Genomic DNA, 26,578 nt, shown 5'->3' with positions numbered 1-26,578 from the left:
ATTAGAAACATTGCAGATATGGATACCATTATTATACTGAAGACATGAATATCAGGCAACTACAACAACCTATAAAAACCTCCATAAGGACCATCCATAGGACAATACAATCATACCATCATTTCACCTGTGGGAGTCATGAGCATAGGACAGAGATGGGGAACCTCTGGCTCTCCAGAAGTTCCTGGACTCCAACTCCCATCAGCTCCAGCCAGCATGGCCAATGGTCAGAGATGATGCAACATGGAGTCCAACATCTGGAGGGCCAAAGGTTCCTCATCCCTGGCCAAAACACTCTTTTCCCCAGTACATTTAGATTATAATCCTATACACACTTAACTGGGAACAAGGCCTATTGAACTCAGTGACACTTACCTCTAAGTAGACAGGTATAAGATTGTGCTGTTAAACTCTTGGATTACTTCCCCAAGCCCTACCCAAATCCTGAAGCAGCACAAGCAGCAAATAATGGGGCCCTCAGCAACATCGTCAGCGCCAGGCATGGAGGTGAGGACTATGGTAGTCAGATCAGAAAGGCTTTGTAGGAAGGTTTTTGTCACTTACACCAAAAACATGGTGCTCACTGCATCCTGTTGTGTCAGCTTGTACGTTCACTACATGACCAAGAGGCAATGGTCATATTCCCTTCCACAAAACAAGAGCCTGCCTTGAAACCATAGCATGAGATTATTCATTAGTTGTAAGCAAAAATATACTGGGGATAAATTCACCTTAACTTTAGACTAACATGGGGGCAGAAAGCAGTTAAGCCAGTGGTAAATATCCAATATGAAATGCCTAGGTGGATTTTGTTAGGGTAGGGTGGCTATTTACATATCACCAAAAAAGTGGACAAAGGCACAGAATTGCATAAAATGTGCAAATGATATTATACATGCATAGATGCCAATTTAGAAATAATTGCTATAATTTAAATAGAAATGTATCTCACCACAGTGGGGAAGACTGTGACTTGTGTGCCTGCTCAGTCTGGTGTCCAAGTGCTAATGGTTGATGGGCAACTTCAAGGCCCCTCCTCTCCTTATGGATCTTTACCGTTAAACCAGACTTGGACCAGACAGCTACTCAAAGAAACGACTCCTTTAAACAGAGGACTATCCTCTGTAAAGTCCTATGTGAGGGCTCTGTTACACCTGTGATTGTCATTGAAATGTAACACAGCTGTGAACTAAGCTTTTATGCCCCCAAATGTTGACAACTGCTGGAAGGGAAATATAGAGTAAGTAATGACATGATGGCCACAATTGTTAAACCCAAGTACTTAATATTAGGCACATAAATCTAATAGTCTTAGCAGCAAGAGTATAGCGATGAACATCCACACTTATCACTGTGGTTGACACTGACTAATGCAGCTCATATAATGTTGCCTGTGGCTTTGGGAATACCCAATGGATGGGGGTAGAAAACTTGCCATAGCAGAGAAGCAAACAGGCAAAACAAACACCTTCTGTTCCAGTCTCACTGCTCAAATATGTTAGAACCACATGAAAATGAAGAGTATCATAGGATACTCATAGAAGACGAGACAAATGAAGTTTTAAAGGTCTTCCCATGTTAATACAGTAATTTACAGCAAGTGACAAAAGTAGATTACTTAATTATGATTAGTCTCTAAGTGCTACAGCAGTTCTTCCCACTATACTAGCGTTACAAGGTTTAATTAGTAGATTAAACAAGTAACAGTGAAGATTTACACTTACCTGCGAGTCTCACTAAACTCAATAGAACTTATTTCTGAGAAGATATGCATAAGATTGAGCCGTAAAATGGATGCCACGGGCATACATTCATGGGGGTATGGGCATGCTATTTTTTGTTCTGGTTTGTTAATGAATTTTTTTGTTCTGGTTTGTTGAATGAAAAAGAAAAAAAATGGTCCTTTCCTCCAACAAGCAGTGAGGATTTTTCTTTATCAAATTGTAAACTGACGTATCTTTTAGTATCTCAGAAAGCCACCTTTATTTGTTGTTTTGTAAAGCTTCTTTATCCAGATAAATTAATATATTACAGTTTTGATAATATGTAAAATCATCTAATTAATTCATTAGTTAGAAAGCAGGTGATGGCAGTAGTAAACAATCTTAAATGACAAACTAGGGCTAATTCAAGCATTCTAACCTGCCCCTTCCACGTGTAGGCCATACATAGGGTGATATCCAAAGGGGAGCCTCCAGAGAAGATTAGGGAATTTGTGTGCAGGGGGACTACAGGGGAAGAATAGTGTCCCAATGTACAAATGGAAATCTGCTTGTGCGACATTGGATATCGCAACATTGGAAAATATTGGTGATCTCTGTGTTTGTATATCAGCACTCTTGGGAGCAGGAGCGGACAAGTAATCATTTGAAGACAATTTTCCATATAATGGCATAAATTATACAAACAGCCTTCATGTCAGAGCTCCACATTTCTGGTATCTCTTGCCACCAGCAGAGAGATTCTCCTCATGAATGGAGCCATCTATGTGGTAAAGAAATTTTAACTTTTTATTATTATTATTATTATTATTATTCCGCCCTTCCAGTAGGAGCCCAGGGCAACAAACAAAAGCATTAAAAACACTCTAAAACATCATAAAAACTAACTTTAAAATATATTAAAGCAAAACATCCTTAAAAAAGTATTTAAACAAAACATCTTGAAAAATGTCTTTTCTGGTCCTGTGCTGATTGTGAATAGAATGCAGTCATATGGAATGCAGCACTTTTTTTCAGCACCCTCTACCCTGCAGGGAAGAAGGGAATGTACCCCTGTAGCACAAGCTTTAAGTAGAAATGGTTAGTATTAATACATTCTATCCTCACAATGTTCATTCGTTTGGTACCTACTTCACTTGTGCTTCAGCTTGCATAAAGATGAATTCCCACTTTCTTGCGAAAGCTCTCTGAAGTCTTGCCAAGTTCTCCTAATGAGAGAGGAAGATAAGGAGAACCACCAATTATAACAACAAGTGTTCAAGATAAACCCTGGTTTAGCATGTCAGTCATATCCACCCGAGAAGCTGGACAGTCACAGCAATGGCAGTGGCAGTGGAAATGGCAAGAATGGAATTTGCATTTGGGGTACTGGAGTAAAAAGCAGAATACAAGAGTTGGGTTGTAGCAGGGTATGAAAGTGACTTTCTTGTATTAATGATGTTTGCCATGGTTGTATATTTCTTTACTTTATGGACCCCAATATTTTGGTAATGATTTGGATGCTGTCTGCTTGCTTCAGATAAGGTGAGCCCTGTGATCTTGATGTCAGTGTGGCATTCGTAGAGAGGATATGATCCAGCACTTGTATAGTCCCAATTATTTAAATGGGAGAGTTTCAAATATGTGCGTAACATTCCATTGAAGTCAGAGGGATTTAAAACCACCCAACTTTGGATGAATTCTGTCCATACAATGTATCCATTATGTGTATATTTTCTCTATACTCCTCATTCCCCCCCACGCAGTGGATTATTGAAGTAACCTATGCTAAGGAAATGCCAATGCAAGAATATTACTTAATAAAGTTCACTTTATCTAAAATGAATATTGACTTGTATGGGTAAGCATCATTGGCCTTGTCATCACAGTGGGCAAAATAGTGAGTTCAGCCATTATAAGAGACAAATCCACCATGCGCCAAAATGTGATGACATGCCTTGATTAAAAAAGAAAAGAAAAAAATATACCAACTCACATACGGAAGACAGCCAAAATGGGAAAAAAGGTATAAGTGCAGTAAAAACAGAGACTGCGTAAGAAAAGAAATATAGAAAAACTGCAATAATATGTTCAATGGTTTGTTTGTAACCATGGGAACTACATCATCCACTTGAAAAGTAGAATCTCTAGTATTAAGAAGAGGTTCTGATGAAGCTATGCACCACTCTTATCTTTAATTAACTGGGCAAGTAGTGGTATGGTTGTTCATCACGGGAGCGATGTGCTTGAAGAAAATGAAAGATGATCTAATTGCCTGGCATTGTCTGATAATTATCACTCTCAATAGGCCCCAAAGTACAGTATTTGGTGCCATGTCATCTCTGCATGTACACCAGAGTGTGACTGCTGGTGCTGAACAGACCTTTTGTTGATTTATAAAGAACCTTTATATCCCACATAATTGAGTAGCTGATAGTAAACAAAGACTGATAACTGAATTTATAAACAATGAAAGTGGAAATGTGTAGGAGTGACATCCAGATATATAGATGTTGATCTGTTTTAAGTTTAAAAATTGTTTTAAATGAGTTGACTTGTTTTTAAGTGTTTTATTGAGAATTTTAATGTTTTTTGTAAACCACTTAGAGGTCTTTACCTTCAAACAGTATATAAATTTTGTTAAATTAAATAAATAAATTCAGTAGGTCTACTCTGAGTAGAAGTCAGTTGAATACAATACAAGAAGAATTGGCTACAGCGAACCAATAATTTAGTCCAACATTCTATTTCCAACAATGACCAGCCAGATACTTCTTGGGATCCCTCAGAAAGTCCTCCATTGTCTAGTATTCAGAGGTACTCTAGAAGACAGTATAATCACTAGTATGTGTGGGGCTGACTGACTGGTAACCAAATCTACTGACAATGGAACAAAATAGGAAAAAGAGAAGCTGGTGAAAGATTCAATGTGCTGAGCTCAATGCGGTGTTTCTTCCTTTAACACATCTGGTGTGTCTGACCTTTATTTTGACCCAAGGGCCAATCTTCCAGGGGCCACAGCCAGCAGTGGGTGTGACCAACCGGCACACTCATGCACACACTCTCACATACATGCACACACAGGCACATACCCTCTTCCTCAGCTGATCCATGCAGGAGAAAGGTTATTGCTCCCTTCCTACTCATTGAATAATTGATCTAGGGAGGGGGCAATTTGCATCTCCAGGTTGTGGGGTTGGGTGGAGATGTTTTAAACTCTCACTTCCATGTCTACTTTAATTTTTTCTTTTCTTTTTGCTACCTCTGGCAAAATCAGCAGGGTCTTGAGGGGCAGAAAAATTGCTTTGGGGTTGGGGGAGCCGATCAAGCCCTTGGACCAGGCATTAGCCATGGGAATCTGTAGAAGCTGAAGGGACAGAGAAAGCCCATTTTCAATTTCAATATTTAGGACATTTTATTTATTTATTTTATTATTTGATTTATATCCTGCCCTTCCTCCCAGCAGAAGGAAGTTTGGAGTCTTGCTTCATGATTGATTCTTGGGAAGCAGGTGAGGTCAGAGTTTGGGTGGGAAGGCTTCAGTGAGGCTGAGTCTAAACAGAGCTCCTTAACATTCCTCCTGGCTAGAGGTAGTGACCACCAACGTCGGTTTCCACAGCACCTGTTCTGGCTCCCGATCAAGAAGCAGACTCAGAACTCAGGAATTCTTCTGCATGAAGCCTTATTCAAGAAATCAGTACAGGAACGCAGCATCACACTCTAGGCATAGAGGATATAGGAACAAACTAGGCATGGTGGAGGTGGCAAAGACCATTGTCACAACGGAGAATCACAAGCACTGCTAAGATTATATATCAGAGAGAAGTGATGACTGCACTCTGTGTTAATTCTCAATCTTTCTAGCCTTTTTTACTCTTTTGAGGAGCTGATAGTAGCTTCTCGAGCTGAAGCTGCCATCTGGCATTTCTTCTTGACCGTGGAGAGATAGGAGCCAGTAACTCTGGCTGGCCACTTTCGCTTTGCTCCTCAGCTAGATCTGGGCTGGATGCCAAGACATCTTTATCTTTGGAAGGCTCTGGCAGGCAGTGATTTCTGAGCTCTTCTTAACAATTCTACTAGCAGGCTCAGAGGCCTCTGAAAATCCTTCCCCTGTGCAATCTTGATTCCCTTCAGCAGAACTGACAGTCCCCTCTCTAAGTTCTGTACCCAACTCTTCTTCATCCCATTCCTGCCACAGCTGTTCTTGGAGCTGTCAGAGACCTATGTAGGAACTTATTTGCCCCACCCCTCAAGGCATGCACAGATACTAAGAGATCTTTTCTGAAAGGGAGGCAGCAAGAATACAGCTCCCTGATTCTAGAATGTATTGAGAATTGACTATGAGCAGGTGCATATGTGGAAATGTACAGAGACCATGAAGAAAAAAATGTTATCAAGGCATATAACAGAATGCCCCAGACTAACAATCTATCACAATTTATTACTGACATCTACTGATACATCTCAAGGAAGTCTATAATTGTCTTAGGAAGGGGCAGAATCACCAGATTGTAAGTCATTTAAATGCAGAAATTTAGCCAATGCAAGTTGTGGACAGAATCTGCTCTGAATTTCAGAAATGGGTTCCAAAAAAGGTGACCAGCATCCAGGCTCTCCTGGAAGAATATTCAGAGGTTTTAAAAACAAAAAAACAAAAAATAAGGTGCTTCTGGGTACACTATACCTTTCACAACTCTTTCCCATACTGACCCTACCATATAAACATTTCTAAGAAACAAATGCACACTAAGAGCCCTGTTAGAAACTGATGCTGCCTATATGAATGGCTACTATACAATTCAAATTTCAAAACACAAACAACCATTGGAAAGTCCTACTCTTAGTTTGTTGTAAAAAGAAATAAGATTCATTTTAGAAGACAACATTACACTTTGTAACTGCAAAATGAGTATACCTACGGCTTCATAATCTGCCAGTTCCAGCCTAGCTTTGTTCTGCATGGTCCTCTTGCAAAGATAAATGGCTATGAAGAGAAAGAGAACAAAATACACAATTAAGGATATGGCAATTGCTATAGAAAAATCAGTTCTGATACTATGTGTTTAATATCCAGCCGCAACAGAATTAGATCTTAAGGATGGGGAATTAAGTCAAAAAGTCCAAGTGACCATTTTGTACAGCATTACAGCTGAACAGCCAGGGGTAGATCTGTTTGGACCACGTAACATGAAAAGAAGTTCCCTAGGAGGCACTTTCCATAACTGTAAAATCATGTTTTGTCAGTTGCCACAATGACAAAGATCATTTCTGGGCAGCCAGGGCTGTATTTACAGAATGTGCATGTTCTTCATACAAATACATCTCAGGAAAATGTTGAAATGCATCACATGCAAGACAGTTTTTGACTACATGCTTCCTTTCAGCGATGGATCCACGTGCATGTTCTGGGCTATGATGAGCTTCCCTTAAAGGATGTGCACATGGTTAAAAAGGAAGCCAGGGCAGGCATGCATTGGTTACTGGATTCTTGATGGATTTTGCCAGCTGTAGTTGACCAGAAACTGGTATCCCTTGAAAAGGTAAAGATCTTTTTCGCTAGTCTGAAATAAAATCTCAGAGAAATATAAAATACATTAGATAGCTAACCATCATAGTGAACCTTACGGGTTCTTGGCAAAATTTGGTCCCATGATACACAAAAGGTTGAGTTCCTGAAATGTGTGGTATTTGGAGGCTAGAACTTATGTTTCAAGCCAACACAGATATTTCAGTCAACAACAGTTTCATCTGAAAATCACTTTTAGAATGAAGCATTTAAGTGATACAAATTAAGTGAAATAGCATAACGTCATGGTATGATAGGACTGGAATACCACAAAAAGCAAAGGCTAGCTATCAGGCTAATTCTGCCTCACTGTGGCTCTTTGCAACATTCAGGAAGTAAATTTTGGTCAAGAGAACTACAGAGATTCCAGCATTAGTTGGATACACCCCCAGAGCTGTGGCCTTACTGAGCCTACAGTAGAATCTAAGTGAGTAAGCAAAACTGTGAGACACACACTGACACTAACTATGTGTGACAGATCTATGAAAATGAGCCCTGAGGGAGACAAAACATTTATTTTAGCTGAAGGTGCCAAAAGGGTGCACGCTGTTGTGCTCACAACAATGATCCAGCTTTTAAATCTACTTCTTTATTAAACTTTGTAGGATCCTGCCTCTCCCCAAAAACCTTTAACTACATATTGACTGTGTTCAAACATTCTTTACCAGGAGTAAGGAACATTTAGCCCTCCAGATGTTGCTGGACTACAACTCCCATTAGCCTTAGCAAGCACGGCCAATGACCAGGGATGATGGGGGTTGTAGTTCAGCAACATCTGGAGGGTTAAAGGTTCCCCACACCTGTGCTATATCATGGTTAGGCACATTGTGAATGAGCTGCAGCAAGCCTTAGCTCACATGTCTCCTCCTCACGTACAGCCATAAAGAGCAGCTGGGAAACTGTTGTTGCCAGTTTTGGTTAACTGTGAGTTGTTGCGTTGGCTGGACTTGGAACTTTGGTTAATGTTAACCATGGTTAGCTTAAATAAGTCAGCTTCAAAAACCATGGTTTGAAGTCTATGGGGATTTCATCAATCTGAGACTATCCCGAGTTTGCTCACATTGCACTAAAGGGGGGATGGGAAATCTGTGGCCCTCCAGTTGTTGTTGGACTACAGTTCCTATCATTCCTGATCATGCTGACTCAGGTTGATGGGAACTGAAGTCCAACAACATCTTGATACTGATAGTGTGTGTCTTAGGATGGTATGCAGTTGCCTTTCTCCCAGCCAAGAGAGGCATCACTGGTGGTGGGAGCTAATCCCCCACAGAAGCCTTGAGCTTTGCACTGGTAGACAGGAAGCTCCTATAGGCAGTTGTCCTGCCAGTGGTAGCCACTGGAAAGCCCCCAAATGGAAAATTTCAGGGTGGGGCTGGGGCACCAGTGGCTTTGGATCTGCTGGATTCAAAGCCCTACAGGGCTTGATCCCCATGCCCCTCAGCTGTGTCAACTTTGAGCTGTCACACCAAAGAAAAGAAAAGAAAAGAAAAGAAAAGAAAAGAAAAATAAAGGAACAGAGAAAATCATACCCACCCACCTTCTACCCTGACCAGCAGGAGCCTGTGGGGCTTGGGATGCGGCGGTGAATCTGCCGCTTTGCACTTTCCCGGCTCCTCATAATGACTGCTCTGCCCAAATTGACTTCTCAAGGAGTGTTAAACACATGTTTAAATATCTCCCACTGAAATAAATTGGACTCAGAAGTGCTTAACTGGCTGAGCCATGCCCTAAATAAATAAATGAGGAGAAAGATTATTTGTTATATGGATATATATATAATTGACTAGGTTGCGTTATTAATGGTTAAATAAGAGATTACAAGTGATTACCATTATATGACTTCCACAATTATGGAAGTCAACTACAGACTCTACAATAAAATTTATAAAAAATGTAGAGTGACAGGGTGGGGAAGGATTTTTGTTTGTTTTGTGTGAACATACATTGCCTTTGGTCAACCTTTAAAAAAAAGGTTCCCAAAGCCCTTGTTTTATGAGCACAGGAGTATTCATTTCCTTTGCCAGTGCTGCAGTTGAATGGAAAAATTGATTTTATCATCTCAGTGTGAGAGGAATATAGCTGTAGTAGAGATAGCAATAATGCATAGCGACAGCTAAAGATAACAATGCTGACATATTCCTTTTATGCATTAGTACTCAGCTGTTCAGACATTTAATAGAGAATACTGTGGTTTATTAGCTCATAAACCACTGCTATTTCTTTCCCAAAGCCAGACATCAGCCCCTGATATAAACTTATCACCCTTCTTTTTTTATACTATATATCAATGAAACTCCATTTTCATTTACTGCTGTTAAGGGATTTCTAATTTTGGTCAGATAACAGTTTATTGATCAACCAGACTATATATTAACATCCAGGCTATATTATCATTTATTTTACAGCAAACCAAATTCATCCACAGACCAGAGCCCCACCTTTGCACAATAATAATCATAACAAAGCTGTTAAACAGCAATAACCTTAAGGAAATGTTTTCTTCGCACAATATGTAATCACGTTTATATACAGGGAGTGCCTTTTAACTAATGATTTAAATAAACATCACTGCATCTGAATGAACTATTTCCATGCTAACTTAATTACTGTTCTGTTTACTATTCTGTAGACATCATCACACTGCTGAAATGATTGCAATGTCTGCCTAATTTTCAAGCAACAATTGAAATCACCAGGGCCAGCCCAATATATTCTGCTGCCCGAAGTGAAGTAGCAAGTGGTGCCCCCATCCTAAATCAAGGTACATTGTACCTAAGGCTATCAGAGACACAGATCTCACCAGTGTCCCTCTCCCTCCTGGTAGTAAAAAAATACAACAATAATAAATTAAATAGCTAACAATTTGCTGTCCATTTGTGACACACTGGGCCAACCCTGAAAATCACTGTTTGTTGTTGTTGTTATGTGCCTTCAAGTTGATTACGACTTATGGCGACTCTAGCATCTGTGGTGAACCACCCTGTTCAGATCTTGCAAGTTCAGGTCTGTGGCTTCCTTTATGGAATCAACCCATCTCTTGTTTGGCCTTCCTCTTCATCAACTGTTTTTCCCAGCATTATTGTCTTTTCTAGTGAATCATGTCTTCTCATTATGTGTCCAAAGTATGATAATTTAAGTGCCTTTCACACAAGTCAGCGTAAATAAATCCATGGGAGTGGGCAGAACTGTGGCGTGATTACAGATCAGCTCCCCTTGCACCAGCCCTGCAGAAGTTAAAAAAAAAGGCAGCAACTGAAGCACTGCTGCTGGCACCTGTGATTTTAATTCTCCCCAAATGCTTCTGGGGCCCAACCCAGGGTTGCTTTGGACCGATGCTACATTGGATCCCTAGTCACAGAATTGGGGAAGGTATAGCTTTCCATTAAAAACAACACAGTTAATCTTAGCTCCATTATGATAAATATGTAAAAACCAAACAGAGGTGTGCACAGAAAAAAGATTAACTTTGGAACCCACTTTGGCACTTTAGACAATGGGCTGCTTCATTTTGACTCTTCTAACTTCAGTCTGGATCTGAACAGAGCCTTGTTTTGGAAAATCCACTTTCGTATGTCTCCCCATTGACTACAGTCTATTGGTTGGCTTGGAATAAGGACACACAAGCACAACACAACCACCTACAATGGTGTAAGAACACTAAAAGCACTAGAACTACTTCAGATTTGCTCCCTCAGTGTCCCAAAAGCACTGTGATTGGAGAGCCCTGGAAAAGTCATTCCCTAGTTGGGGATTACTGTTGTCATTCACAAAATTATACACCTCCTCTCAGTATAGTCAGGACCCTTTTTGTAATAGGTCTATACATTGTAGTTGCACTCAACTGTGGCCATTTATTGTACCAGATAAACTCATTAATAAGCTGTTATCATGTCTTTTACCTTATAAAGTTAACATGAGGCTAGGATTAAGACATTTAACACAACAGGCACATCCATAGTGTGAAATACCCATATTTATTTTAATTGCATCTTTTATTTTTTATATTGTATTTTATTTTATTAAGATTTGTATTCTATAGAATTCAGTATGTAATACAATAAAAGACAATATAAGAAAAGAAGAAAAAAACATACAATTAAAAATCATACAGCATCTAGTACAACGCATTACAATTGCTACAGTAAGCAGAAAAATCAAGAAGTGGTTCGCCATGACCCTCAGCAACTTTCAAGTGGCCCATTGGGAAAAAAAGGTTTGGGAATCACTGCTCTAGAAAAACCTAGCACAGTTTAATGATTCATCCAGTAGCAAATCACTACTTTGTCTTGTGCTTGCTGATTTTATGTAACATGAATTTGCTCCAGGAGCTGTTGTATTGCAGATGAACTGGGGCAATTTTGTTATTACCCAAATTGATGGAATGTCCTGTTCTGTTTGTATAGAACTATTTCTTATTGATTGATTGATAGTCCACCCTTCCTCCCAGCAGGAGCCCAGGGCAGCAAACAAAAGCACTAAAAACACTTTAAAACATCATAAAAACACACTTTAAAATACATTAAAACAAAACAACTTTAAAAACATTATTTAAAAAAGCTTTGAAGACATCTTAAAAAAAGGTTAAAAAACATACTTTAAAAAAAAAAGGTTTAAAAACATATTAAAAAGCAATTCCAACACAGAAGCAGACTGGGACAAGGTCTCAACTTAAAAGGCTTGTTGAAAGAGGAAAGTCTTCAGCAGGCACTGAAAAGATAACAGAGATGGCACCTGTCTAATATTTAAGGGGAGGGAATTCCACAGGTAGGTGGAATTTTCTTCCATGAAAAAGCAGAAGAAATGCAGAACATGAGCTATTTGAAATCTTATAATAATACGATGCAATAATATGTTGTGTAATGAATTATATTGTCCTATCAGATTATTATCTCTTTTGGAACAACATGGCTATTGGAGATACATGTACAAATAGCATTTAAAAAATGACGCTACCCAAAATTCTTACCATAGTCTGTGTTCTCTGGTTCCCAACAATTTGAAGGCCAAAAGTATGGAGCCTGAAAAACAGTGAATTTTATCACTATGACGCAAGGATCAAAATATAATTGTTGTTTTCTTTCTTTCTTTCTTTCTTTCTTTCTTTCTTTCTTTCTTTCTTTCTTTCTTTCTTTCTTTCTTTCTTTCTTTCTTTCTTTTATGAATTGATTCCCATGAGGCATCCCAAAGTGGTTTACAATGTAATAGAAACATATATAAATGGTTACATATATAAAAACAGTTAAAACAATTGCATATACAAAAACAATTTAAAGCAAAAATAAAAACACCGAATTAAAACAACAATTGCACATACATAAAATCAATATTCAAGCTACATATGAATATTATTCCTAATGCTATTCTGATGACCAGAAACTGGACTTCAGTGGCAATTCTTAGCACAGGCAGTCCCACTGAAAGAAATGGATTTAAATAGACTAGCTGTGCGTAGGGTGGCAGTCCATGGCAGTGGCAGCTGGTGGCTCCATGTCAGTGGGACAGCGGAATCTATTCCAGGTTTTTGTCCAGACTTTCAGGGAGCTGTCCAGGCTGCTGAAACTCCTTGACAGTTCGGACTAAAATCCAGAGCAGATTCAACTGCCCCAATGACATGGAGCCACTGGCCATTAGTAAAAAATTATCAATATAAATAATGTTTATCATAAATATTGTAAACTATCATGAGAATGATCTTTCTCATAATATTGCCCCCTCATATGCAGAAAGCTGATATAAAGTCAGGACTTCCTGCGATGTTTCAGTATTTTCACTTAGTTTTTAACATGAGCCCATCTAATATTTACTAATGATTTATTTTTTCCTTAATAAAAGGTGCAACCAGGGCCACTTTTTTCTAGCACTGGGACAATCTTTTAAGTATCTTTTTGCACAGCATAAAGGGATGTGTGTGTCAGTCTCTGCCAACTGAACTGAAATAGTTTATAGCTGCAGTAAAGCAATTAGCAGATAACAGCCAGCAGCTGGGCCATAAATCTGTCAGGCTTGAGTTGAGGAAGAGAAGCCACCATCTACAACAAGCCTGAATACCGGATAGGAAGACCTGAGATAATGTAGAACAGACGAGTCCTTGGGAGTCCAAAATCCAGGTACTGGACATTCAAGCAGGCCAGGCCCGGGCCGAAGGCATGAGATTATGAGCAGGGCTGGCTATAATCTGACATGGAGGCCCAGCATTGTTTCCAGCAAGAGCCCAAGCCACTCATGGCCTTTTAAGCTCAGTATCTGAGGCCAAGTGTTTGCAATCAGCCTTCCCTCTTTTGAGAGCTTGTTGTTCTGAAACACCTGTTCCAACACCCGTTGGCATCTCCTCTGCTGGGGTTGGAGTAGCTTTTTTGTGGCTCTCTAAATCTGATAGGATGGCTCCTGCAGGATCCTACTCCTTGTCTGAGGGTGAAGGGTCTTGAGCTGCCTCTCTGCTCATCCCTTCACCTGGGTCTGAAGTCTCCCATTCCCCTTCATCCTTTGTTGAGTCCTTCGAGGGAGGCATGACAGTGTGTTTATTCTTTTGGGCATAAATCTTCAATAACAAGAAAGTAGCAACTGCTAACCTTTCCTTTTGGAAAAGCATTTGACAGTACTGTAATCATTAATGGTATGTTTTTAATTCTCTGCATCTTTGGATTGTAACCAATGTTAGTCCTACTCCAAGTAGACACATTGAAATTAATGGACTTGACTAATTTATGAGGGTAACTTAGTCGGATACAACTGACTGCATTATTTATTTATTTCATTTATCAGTAGCTTTTATACAGTAGGGCCCGCTTTACAGCGCTTCACTTCGCTTTACAACGATTCGCTAATGTGGCGGCTTTCAATTAGGGAAAGTCCCCGCATTAAGGCGCTTGTTCCGCTTTTATGGCGTTTTTTAACGTCGTGTGCCATTTTGACATCATTTTCGCGCAACGTGCCCCATTATCGTCAATGGGTTCCGCTTTATGGCGATTTCTGCTTTACGGCAGCAGTCCAGAACGGAACCTGCCGTATAAGCAGGGCCCGCCTGTACAATTAAAAAGTCTCCAAGCGACTTGACAAAATAAAAAACAGTACATAAAAACCAATCAAAACCACAAAAACTTAAAATAATGACAATATAAAATCCATAAAATGTTCATCCAGAAATGTTAATAAGGACTGCTAAAAATGAGCACCCAAGGTAGGAGGGAACATTAACCGAAGGCTTGAGTGAATAGAAAAATCTTAGTTTGTGGCCTAAAGACTGCCAAGGATGGGCTGAGGCATGTCTCCCTGGGGACAGCATTCCACAAATGGGGGGCTACCACCAAAAAGGCCACCCTCTGCACCTCTCTCAGGTGGGGCACACAGAGAAGGGCCTCTGATGAGGACTGCAGGATCCAGATTGGTTCATATGAGGACAGGAGGCCCTTGTATTTAAAATATTGTGAGCTGTTATGATTCTTTTGAGAAAGGCAATATTCTGAACTTCCCCATATTCTGACTGCCCATTAGGAGATCAGGAAGAGAGTGTGCTTCTCACCACTAGGGTTGCCAGGTCCATGGCCTGAGACTGATCTTGTATCTTTAGGAGAAGAGAAAGTCAGCCAAGTGCAGGTGTTCTTGCAACTCTGTAATGGGAAAAACCACAAGGTGGAATTCTCCCTCCCCCTTGCACAACTTTTAAAGATACAGAAGACCTCTTGGAGGCTGGGCCTGGCAACCAAGAGCTCTTTTGTTTCTTTAAAAGTTGTGCAGGGGAAAGGGAGAATTCCACCTTGTGGTTTTTCCCATTACAGAGTTGCAAGAACACCTGCACTTGGCTGATTTTCTCTTCTCCTAAAGATACAGGATCAGTCTCAGGCCATGAACCTGGCAACCCTACTCACCACCCAGCTTTCAGAACCAGAATAATTACCTTTGGGTAGAAGATCACCACACCTCGGGACATTAATATTCCTGGTTCCATACCATGACCACCACTGCTACCACATTCACATTGCAATTCTGTATATGCCTACTCAAATGTAAATCCTACTGAGTTCAACAGGGCTTACTCCTAGGTAAGTTGGTATAAGATTGCAACCTCAGCCATATTAGGAAGGAAGAAGAAATGTTTAGCCATTTCAGCAAGAAGAAGAAGAAGAGGAAGAACAAACACCAGCAGCGCATGAGAAGAGGACTTGGGGATTTTTTTCCAGAAGTGTGGGTGTTTATTGATGTGGCTTAGCTGGCAAACTCAGCCTTTTGATTTGATGCACCACACAGTGGGTCTGTTAGCTACCAATGGGTGTGTCAATGTGGCTGTTGGGTGGAAAGTGTAGGAAAACAAGGTAGGCATAACAGTGAGCATAAAATGGCAAGGGGCATAGGTCAGTGGTAGAACACATGCTTTGCACACAAAAGGGGTTCAACCCCTAGCACCATCAGTGGAAAAGGAGTCCCAGTCAAAGTAAAAAATAAAAACAAGAAACCCTACACTTTACTGGAACTATCAAGGTGGGACCCATATGACCACAACATGTATCAGGATCTGTAATGTCAACGGCAGTAGATGGTTATTATAAAAGTTAAGCATTTTATACTGCTATCAAACAACTGAAGCAGTTCATCCAAAAGTTAGAAAGCAGCAGATCCGTGATGGAATAGCTTTACTCTAGATTTGTTCCTCTTAAGAAGGAGAAAGCAAGAAGCACTCAGAAAGGAGGATGCCTCATCATTTGTATAATTCAAATTACCTGAAAACGATAGAAAGTCCCATCATCCTTCAAAGTAAGTACATGATCTGAGATTGGAAAAATATATCCCTGTGCTGCAATGAGACTTCCCATATGTATTGCTTCAGCTGTAAATTAAAAAAAAGTCTGTCAAACAATTATGTATTACAACACCTTCCGAGACACAGGTAGTTTGGTGACTGGGCCATCCCCAGCCATTATATCTTTGGCAGGCTCAGAGAACGGGATGGTGAAGTGCTTTTCTTCCTCTATCAACTCTTATACACAAAATCCAGCTCAACAAATTTCCCCTCTCAAAAAGGTAGGAAGAGTAAGGCAGGAAAACCATGTGAATCAGGCTTACGCATGTATCAACCTCATGTGATGCACATCAAGGAAAGGGAGAGCTGGGTGCCGGGTGGATAGGGTTGCTGGCCTGGTAAATGTGGCTTCCTAATCTACATTCTTTAAAACAGTCCCTGTGGTCTCTTCAGTTGTTGCTAGACTATAAGGCCCATCATCCCTGATCATTGGGAATGCTAACTGGTACTGGGTGGGACTGATAAGAGTCCAGCAAGATCTGGAGGGTCACAGGTTCTCCCGCCCTGCTAAAGCCATTTACAGTGCAAGCCTTATATATCTACTCAAAAAAGCCCCATTGTGTTCAGTGGGGCTTATTCCCAGGTAAGGAGATGCAGGATTGCAGCTCCAGCTTTTGTTAAAATGCCTCTGCATTTGCTTGCAAGCCCTGAAAAAGGCGTCTCTGCATTTGCTTTCAAGCACTGTGAAAAACACAGGATAAGACTGCTGGCCCAGAAAACCTTAAACATTATAATACAACTCTCAAGTTGTGGAACAATTTACTACAATTCTAACTGTGGGGTAGGTATCTATCTTTCCATATCTAGGTTTTCATCAATCAAAGCTTGGCAGAGAGAATTTCAGAGGATTTAATAGAGAAAATAGGATGGCATGAAACTACCAAGCCTTTCAAGCCCTTTTTCATCGTGGGACCACCTTCTCCATCCTAGTCTCTCAGAACGGTGTCCTCAGAACCTCACAGCAAATTCTCAACCTTTCTGTTTCAGATGCCATAGAATTAGAAGATTCTAAGTTTATAGCATATGATATTGTACATCACAGGCTTTACAAAACCCCAAGTTCATATTTCTTGATGTTGGAAGAACAAATTCAAAGAGTGAAGTGTCTACAAACTGATTACCTCTTGCCCACATTTGCTTCAATCAGCTCTGCCTGCCTCCTTACAAGACCAAAAAGGAGCTGAAGCAAAAGTTGACAATTGGAATTTCAAATGCAGAAGGCTTTGGTTTAGAATGAGAACACTTGAAAAATATAGCAGATGTAGCACCCGCTTTCCTCCAATTGTGCCTCTAAAGCTTTACATGTTACAGTCCCTTAACAGTCTTACCTAGAACTGTGTGGAATTGTTTTTTTTTAAAACAATTTAAATAGAAATATATTCACTCTTTCTTACAGGAAAGACAATTTTGTACAGTATTCATAGTTTACAAAAAGTGAGAGAAGAAAAATGCAAAGGCTATCAAATTTTAGGCTGTATATATTTGCCTAGTCTAGACGATGAGAACTGCGTCTATTCTCTTCATAAGGAGAGGCTACTCAAGACAGACAGCCTCTGTCTCCTCAGGTTGCAGAAGCTACAGGCAAAAGCTGTAGAGTACTTCACTGTTGATTTAGCTTATGTATATCCCACTGGGAAGTACAGCATATAAGTAATATATATTTTATAGTACTTTTATACTGAAAGTCGCTTTGAGACTATTTTTAGTAGTAGGCGTCTAAGAAATTTAATTAATAATAATAATTACCTAGATCTTCAATGTTGAGATTCTTCATGAGCCATTGCACTACATCAGCCCCTAGAGAAAGAGAGAGGGCAAAAAGACATAATACAAAGGATACATAAGCAAGCAATAAGAACTGTTTTCAGTGGGGGAGTGAAAGGGGAATGCTCTGGGACTTTTTTGATATTTTTTTATATGACTATCTCCTGGACTACATGGATAATTGCTGATTCCTCCCTGCTCTGGCAGCTGATCACAGACTCAGTTTTCTTGTGACAGATTAACACAGATGAAGTGAGAGAATGAGGAATATAATTAAACAGAAGCTGGATACATTTTTCTTTGATAGGATTACTATTTACATGTCAACAGTTTAAATGACAACACTTCTTGGCAACATTGTTTGCATTTCTAATTAAAACAGGGCGGGGAACCTTTTTCAGCCCAAGGGATGCATTCCCTGCTAGGCATCCTTCTGGTACTGAGGGCCACATACAAGTGGTGGGCAAGGACCCCCCTTAAGGCAATAAATAAATAGAGGAAGCTTTCCATGTTCCCTAACAATTTGGAAGTTTTGCAGATTTGCAAAGCTTGTACAAAAATAACTCCAGAAACTCACTCACACACGTGTCCCTTTATACAGCTCTTTTTTAAAAGCCCAAGGGACTCTTTAGAGCCACCAAGAAAATGAGGGTTTGTTTTTTTTTATGGTGGGTCCCCACTTTCCTCAAGGCTGACTGATTATCTTTCTGTTGACTTTGCCAGACCATTAATTATCACCTGCCAAAAATGATTGCTCACCCTCAGGATAATGACAAGCATGTCCTCCCCCTGTTAATTACTGTCACCGCTAATACTCATGTGTCTGATCAGCATTCATCAAGAAGACAGACATATCCCCACATCCTTTTCCCTCAGCCACCATTAATTCAACAAAGAAATCTCTCTCTCTCTCTCTCTCTCTCTCTCACACACACACACACACACGTACGTGTGTGTGTGTGTGTGTGCGCGCATGTGATTGTATGCATGACTATACAGGCAGCATTGTATGCTATCACTCTATTAATGGGCAGTGTTCTAAAACTGCTGAATTAGCATGCTTTCTGCAATCTGTTAGGAGTCAGCTAACTCTCTAATTCCCATAGGCACTGTTAAAAAATTAAGGTATTCAGAAAACCTCAGATTTGCAGTGTATTTTCTAAAGACAAAGTGGGCTATAAAACTAACAAACAAACAAACCTCCTTATTATTTAAAGGGTTCCCATGGAGCTTATTTCTTATCTACCACAATCCCTTCTAGAACCAGGGTTTTCTCTCTCAAGTCTCTGCCCCTATAAACATGGACTATAATTAATTTGTTAGTTGCAATGCTGCTTGTCACCATGCAGCAAAGTAACAGAATGCTTTAGCCTCCGGTTGAACATTTCCAAATCAAAGACAGCAGAATGTACAAGACAAGAGAAATGGATGAACTGATGTCTACGACTGACAAAGAGACTGTTGATATTTCGGGCACTAACACACAACAGAGGCCACCATTGCTTGGTTTCCAAATTTCTTGCATTTTTAGAGGGGAAAGCAGCAGTCATGGCTGATACTACTACTAAGAACATAAGAACATAAGAAGAGCCTGCTGGATCAGGCCAGTGGCCCATCTAGTCCAGCATCCTGTTCTCACAGTGGCCAACCAGGTGCCTGGGGGAAACCCGCAAGCAGGACCCGAGTGCAAGAACACTCTCCCCTCCTGAGGCTTCCGGCAACTGGTTTTCAGAAGCATGCTGCCTCTGACTAGGGTGGCACAGCACAGCCATCATGGCTAGTAGCCATTGATAGCCCTGTCCTCCATGAATTTGTCTAATCTTCTTTTAAAGCCGTCCAAGCTGGTGGCCATTACTGCATCTTGTGGGAGCAAATTCCATAGTTTAACTATGCGCTGAGTAAAGAAGTACTTCCTTTTGTCTGTCCTGAATCTTCCAACATTCAGCTTCTTTGAATGTCCACGAGTTCTAGTATTATGAGAGAGGGAGAAGAACTTTTCTCTATCCACTTTCTCAATGCCATGCATAATTTTATACACTCCTATCATGTCTCCTCTGACCCGCCTTTTCTCTAAACTAAAAAGCCCCAAATGCTGCAACCTTTCCTCGTAAGGGAGTCGCTCCATCCCCTTGATCATTCTGGTTGCCCTCTTCTGAACCTTTTCCAACTCTATAATATCCTTTTTGAGATGAGGCGACCAGAACTGTACACAGTATTCCAAATGCGGCCGCACCATAGATTTATACAACGGCATTATGATATCGGCTGTTTTATTTTCAATACCTTTCCTAATTATTGCTAGCATGGAATTTGCCTTTTTCACAGCTGCCGCACACTGGGTCGACATTTTCATCGTGCTGTCCACTACAACCCCGAGGTCTCTCTCCTGGTCGGTCACCGCCAGTTCAGACCCCATGAGCGTATATGTGAAATTCAGATTTTTTGCTCCAATATGCATAATTTTACACTTGTTTATATTGAATTGCATTTGCCATTTTTCTGCCCATTCACTCAGTTTGGAGAGGTCTTTTTGGAGCTCTTCACAATCCCTTTTTGTTTTAACAACCCTGAACAATTTAGTGTCGTCAGCAAACTTGGCCACTTCACTGCTCACTCCTAATTCTAGGTCATTAATGAACAAGTTGAAAAGTACAGGTCCCAATACCGATCCTTGAGGGACTCCACTTTCTACAGCCCTCCATTGGGAGAACTGTCCGTTTATTCCTACTCTCTGCTTTCTGCTTCTTAACCAATTCCTTATCCACAAGAGGACCTCTTCTCTTATTTCATGACTGCTAAGCTTCCTCAGAAGCCTTTGGTGAGGTACCTTGTCAAACGCTTTTTGAAAGTCTAAGTACACTATGTCCACTGGATCACCTCTATCTATATGCTTGTTGACACTCTCAAAGAATTCTAATAGGTTACTGAGACAGGACTTTCCCTTGCAGAAGCCATGCTGGCTCTGCTTCAGCAAGCCTTGTTCTTCTATGTGCTTAGTTAATCTAGCTTTAATCATACTTTCTACCAGTTTTCCAGGGACAGAAGTTAAGCTAACTGGCCTGTAATTTCCGGGATCCCCTCTGGATCCCTTTTTGAAGATTGGCATTACATTTGCCACTTTCCAGTCCTCAGGCACGGAGGAGGACCCGAGGGACAAGTTACATATTTTAGTTAGCAGATCAGCAATTTCACATTTGAGTTCTTTGAGAACTCTCGGGTGGATGCCATCCGGGCCCGGTGATTTGTCAGTTTTTATATTGTCCATTAAGCTTAGAACTTCCTCTCTCGTTACCACTATTTGTCTTAGTTCCTCAGAATCCCTTCCTGCAAATGTTAGTTCAGGTTCAGGGATCTGCCCTATATCTTCCACTGTGAAGACAGATGCAAAGAATTCATTTAGCTTCTCTGCAATCTCCTTATCGTTCTTTAGGACACCTTTGACTCCCTTATCATCCAAGGGTCCAATTGTCTCCCTAGATGGTCTCCTGCTTTGAATGTATTTATAGAATTTTTTGTTGTTGGTTTTTATGTTCTTAGCAATGTGCTCCTCAAATTCTTTTTTAGCATCCCTTATTGTCTTCTTGCATTTCTTTTGCCAGAGTTTGTGTTCTTTTTTATTTTCTTCATTCGGACAAGACTTCCATTTTCTGAAGGAAGACTTTTTGCCTCTAAGAGGTTCCTTGACTTTGCTCGTTAACCATGCTGGCATCTTCTTGGCCCTGGCGGTACCTTTTCTGATCTGCGGTATGCACTCCAGTTGAGCTTCTAATATAGTGTTTTTAAACAACTTCCAAGCATTTTCGAGTGATGTGACCCTCTGGACTTTGTTTTTCAGCTTTCTTTTTACCAATCCCTTCATTTTTGTGAAGTTTCCTCTTTTGAAGTCAAATGTGACCGTGTTGGATTTTCTTGGCAATTGGCCAGTTACATGTATGTTTAATTTAATAGCACTGTGGTCACTGCTCCCAATCGGTTCAACAACACTTACATCTCGCACCAGGTCCCGGTCCCCACTGAGGATTAAGTACTACTACTACTACTACTACTACTACTACTACTACTAAGTTGTAGTACTACTACTATTACTACTACTAGTAGTAGTTAGTTGTTACCCAAAAGTCTCTAAGCAACTTACAGCAGATTTTAATAAACATAAATACATTATATCAATAACAAATGCATGCAAAACATCAACAAATTCATACGAAAACATTACAATTCATATTACACACAGTCGTGCAGGTGGCGGTGACAGAAGAGGCAGAGGAGGCTGTGTATGTCATGGCGGGTGGGACCTTGTGAGTAGGAGGCCAGTGGCAGCAGCTACAGTGGCCCAACAGCCAAGGCAAGTGGGTTGGGGGGGAGTGTGGGTGCCTGGGGGTGGTGGGTGGTGAGAGGGAGTGTGTTCTTTGTGTGCACAGGTCAGAGAGAGAGTCCGTGTGTGTGTGAGTGTGTGCCTGCCTGCCTGTGTGTTTGGGGTGCCTGGGATATGCATGTATATGTTTGGGGGAGGGCTGGGAGTTGGCGAGCGAAGCAAGCTGGGGGGGGTTCTGCCCCCTAGTTTCTCTATATCAGCCTTTCCCAACCAGTGTGCCTCCAGATGCTGTTGGACCACAACTCTCATCAGCCTCAGTCAGCATTGCCAATGGTCAGGAAAGATGGGAATTGTGGTCCAAAAACATCTGGAGGCACACTGGTTGGGAAAGGCTGCTCTATATACACACACGAACCCTTTCCCTCCTCCACCAAAGCAAGGAAAAGGCATTATCACAGTTCAAGGACACATTCCAGCGGAGGAAAGGACTCATGGAGGGTGTAGAGCAGGGTCAATGAGACGTGTGGCCAGGGAGACTCCTGGAGGTTGGATAAGAGTGCCCTGGAGGACCTCATGTGGCCCCCAGGCCTGAGGCTCCACACCCATTTTATAGCATATCTATTTGAAGCAGAGCTTGGAAAAGTTACTTTTTTTGAACTACAACTCCCATCAGCCCAATCCAGTGGCCATGCTGGCTGGGGCTGATGGGAGTTGTAGTTCAAAAAAGTAACTTTTCCAAGCTCTGATTTGAAGAGTATGGATTTCTATTATCTTAGGATGTTTGGCTGTATATGTTTAGGAGGAAACGAGTCCATTTGGATCTTCAACAGAAAACATGAGATTGCCAACTATTTCACTGGCTTTGCTCCATGGAAATACAGTGACATGCAGAGTCTCATTTGGTTGACTGTGTGTCAGCCTCAGGAGAGCCAACAGGATTTCCTGGGCCCGGTACACTATACGTAAATTGGGCCCTCTACATTCCCATCCATCACCCAACTCCCCACAATCTGTTGGCAAGAACTACTGCTTATGTACATATATTGCCAGCATCAACAGTTATTTTGAATCCATAGTCTTGATTTAAGATGTATTCATAACAGATTTTTAACCTGCCTTTCAGAATTCCTGTCCTCACAAGAAATTTTGCAACAGTTATAAATAATTCAAAAATAGTTCATAATCACATAATTATTAAATAACATTTAAACATTAAAATAACATTAAAAATGTAGGAGCATCTAAAAAATACATGCAGCTTGACTGAACCAACACTGAACTAAACTACATGCGCACCCTGGACTTCAGGAAAGCTGATTTTAATAAACTCAGAACAATTGTAAGTACGGTTCCATGGCAAGCCACCATAAAGAGAAAAGGAGTCCAAGATGGGTGGGAGTTTCTAAAAAAGGAAATTCTAAAAGCGCAATGGCAAGCAATTCCAAAAAAAGGGGGGAAACAGCAGAAAAAGCCAATGTGGCTTCACAAAAAGCTTCGAGAGGACCTGAAAACAAAAAAGGACACATACAGGAAGTGGAAAGAAGGCCAGGCCACAAAGGAAGAGTACAGGCAGGTATCATGGAATGGCAGGGATGGTGTCATGAAGGCTAAAGCTGAGAATGAGCTGAGGTTAGCGAGAGATGCTAAAGGCAACAAAAAAAGCTTTCTTCAGGTATGTCCATAGTAAAAGACAGAGAAAAGAAACAGCGGCACAGCTACTCAATGAGGATGGCAAAATGCTAACAGATGACAAAGAAAAGGCAGAAGTGCTCAATTCCTACTTTGGATCAGTCTTCTCCCAAAAACCGATCTGTGACCCTTCCGGGAAACATGAAGTAGAAGGGGCAGGATTGGAGCTTGAGATTGATAGACAAATGGTCAAGGAATACCTAATCACTTTGAACGAGTTCAAATTGGCAATGCCCGATAAACTGCATCCTAGAGTATTGAAGGAACTGGCTGAAGAACTCTCAGAACTGTTGTCTATTATCTTTGTGAAATCATGGAGGACTGGTGAAGTGCCGGATGACTGGAGGAGAGCTAATGTTGTCCCTATCTTCAAAAAAGTCAAAAAGGAGGAACTGGGGAACTACAGACCAGTCAGCCTAACATCAATCCCTGGAAAAACTCTGGAGCAGATTATAAAGCAGTCAATCTGTAAGCACCTTGAAAACAATGCAGTGATTACTAGGAGTCAACATGGATTAATGAAGAACAAATCCTGCCAAACTAATCTTATCTCATTTTTTTGACCGGGTAAACTCCCTTGTAGACTGTGGGAATGCTGTGGACATAATATACCTCAACTTCAGCAAAGCTTTTGACAAAGTGCCCCATGATATTCTGATCAGCAAGCTAGCTAAATGTGGGCTGGATGGAACAACTATCAGGTGGATCCACAGTTGGCTCCAGAATCGTACTCAAAGAGTGCTTATCAATGGTTCCTTCTCAAACTGGGCAGAAGTAACAAGTGGGGTACCACAGGGCTCGGTCCTGGGCCCAGTGTTCTTCAACATTTTTATTAACGATTTGGATGAGGAGGTACAGAGCATGCTTATCAAATTTGCAGATGATACAAAAGTGGGGGGCATAGCTAATATCGTGGAAGACAGAAACAAAATTCAAAGGGACCTTGATAGGCTGGAGCATTGGGCTGAAAACAACAGAATGAAATTCAACAGGGATAAATGCCAAGTTCTACACTTAGGAAAAGGAAAACAAATGCACAGTTATAAGATGGGGGATACTTGGCTCAGCAATACGACATGTGAGAAGGATCTTGGAATTGTCGTTGATCACAAGGTGAATATGAGCCAACAGTGCGATGTGGCTGCAAAAAAGGCTAATGCTATATTAGGCTGCATTAACAGAAGTATAGTTTCCAAATCGCATGAAGTAGTAGTTCCCCTCTATTCAGCACTGGTTAGGCCTCATCTTGAGTACTGCGTCCAGTTCTGGTCTCCGCATTTCCAGAAGGATGCAGACAAACTGGAACAGGTTTAGAGGAGGGCAACAAGGATGATCAGGGGACTGGATGAGGAGAGGCTGAAAGAACTGGGCATGTTTACCCCGGAGAAGAGAAGACTGAGGGGAGCTATGATAGCACTCTTCAAGTACATGAAAGGTTGTCACACAAAGGAAGGCCGGGATCTCTTCTAGATTGTCCCAGAGTGCAGGACATGGAATAATGGGCTCAAGTTGCAGGAAGCCAGATTTCGACTGGACATCAGGAAAAACTTCCTAACTGTTAGAGCCATACGACAATGGAATCAATTACCTAGAGAGGTAGTGGGCTCTCTGACACTGGAGGCATTCAAGAGGCAGCTGGATAGGCATCTGTCGGGAATGCTTTGATTTGGATTCCTGCATTGAGCAGGGGGTTGGACTTGATGGCCTTATAGGCCCCTTCCAACTCTACTATTCTATGATTCTATGTTACCTCACAAGGTTGTTGCAAAGATAAAAGGGGGAAGGACCCAGGAAGAAAAACAAGGTGCAAATACATCATGTACTCACAAATCACACAGTGAAGGGAAAAAAACATGCACAAATTCAGCCCCCCATTGCTTTAACTGCAACATTCCACAGTTCTGATACTTTACAGCAAAATACAAAAAAAATCAGAAAACTTGCCAACACACACATACAAATATATTCTAAGCATGTACAGCTTGAGTGAACAAACACTCCACTTAGCCACTGTGAGGTACACACTGTGAGGTACACAGGGTTGTTGCAAAGATAAAAGGGAGAAAGGACCCAGGAAGAAAAGCAAGGTGCAAATATATCATGTCATATTCACAAACCATGTATTAAAGGGGGAACATGGACAAAGCCAGCCTCCCCCCATTGCTTTAATTCCAACATTCTTGTTCAGATATTTTATAGCAAAATACCAACAAAAAAGCTTGCAAACACACACACACACAGAGAGAACATATGCAGCTTAAGTGAATCAGCTCTTAGCATAACCTACCTCACAGGATTGTTGGAAAGACTCCATATACACACACAGTGATGTAAAAATACATACTCCCAATATAATAGTTGATTGTCAAAACCAGCTGATCACTGCAGAACATTTTTGTTTAAAAATCAGTATTTCTCTCCTGCCACATAACAGCAGTGACACATAAGTAAGGCTGCCTAATTTCTTTAAAAAATAGGATTGGGAGTGAAGGGAAAGATTTACAACACAACCGTTTGCTGTCTGCTCAAAGGTTCCATTGATTTACAGTACAATCCTAACCATATCTACTCAAAAGTAAATCCTATTAAATTCAATAGGGTTATTCCCAGGTATGTGGGATTAGCATTGCAGTTTAACTCCCAGAATAGTGAGTACAGGATTAAAGCTTCATATAGGGAAGGCTTTCAAACAGGCTATGGATTAGACAAATAAACTGCCCTCTTCAATAGCACAGGAATATTTAAACTTG

At 40.8% G+C, this 26,578-nt stretch overlaps 1 protein-coding gene across 10 annotated transcripts in view; it reads right to left on the bottom strand.

Annotated features, from left to right (window-relative positions):
• The window catches only part of RGS6 (regulator of G protein signaling 6), a 340,045-nt gene that overhangs the window by 80,498 nt on the left and 232,969 nt on the right, over positions 1-26,578 (bottom strand). For 7 of the 10 annotated variants that reach the window (XM_061611195.1, XM_061611196.1, XM_061611197.1 and 4 more), the window contains 5 exons: positions 17,807-17,857; positions 15,981-16,087; positions 12,233-12,284; positions 6,620-6,684; positions 2,853-2,929 (listed from right to left, as the gene is read on the bottom strand). In XM_061611195.1, the coding sequence (XP_061467179.1) occupies positions 2,853-2,929; positions 6,620-6,684; positions 12,233-12,284; positions 15,981-16,087; positions 17,807-17,857 (352 nt within the window). The other 3 variants (XM_061611201.1, XM_061611202.1, XM_061611203.1) reach the window with 3 other exon arrangements.

This window comes from Rhineura floridana, chromosome 2, assembly GCF_030035675.1.
Source record: "Rhineura floridana isolate rRhiFlo1 chromosome 2, rRhiFlo1.hap2, whole genome shotgun sequence".
NCBI classification, from domain to species: Eukaryota; Metazoa; Chordata; class Lepidosauria; order Squamata; family Rhineuridae; genus Rhineura; species Rhineura floridana.
This window is presented reverse-complemented; position numbering and strand designations above follow the sequence as displayed.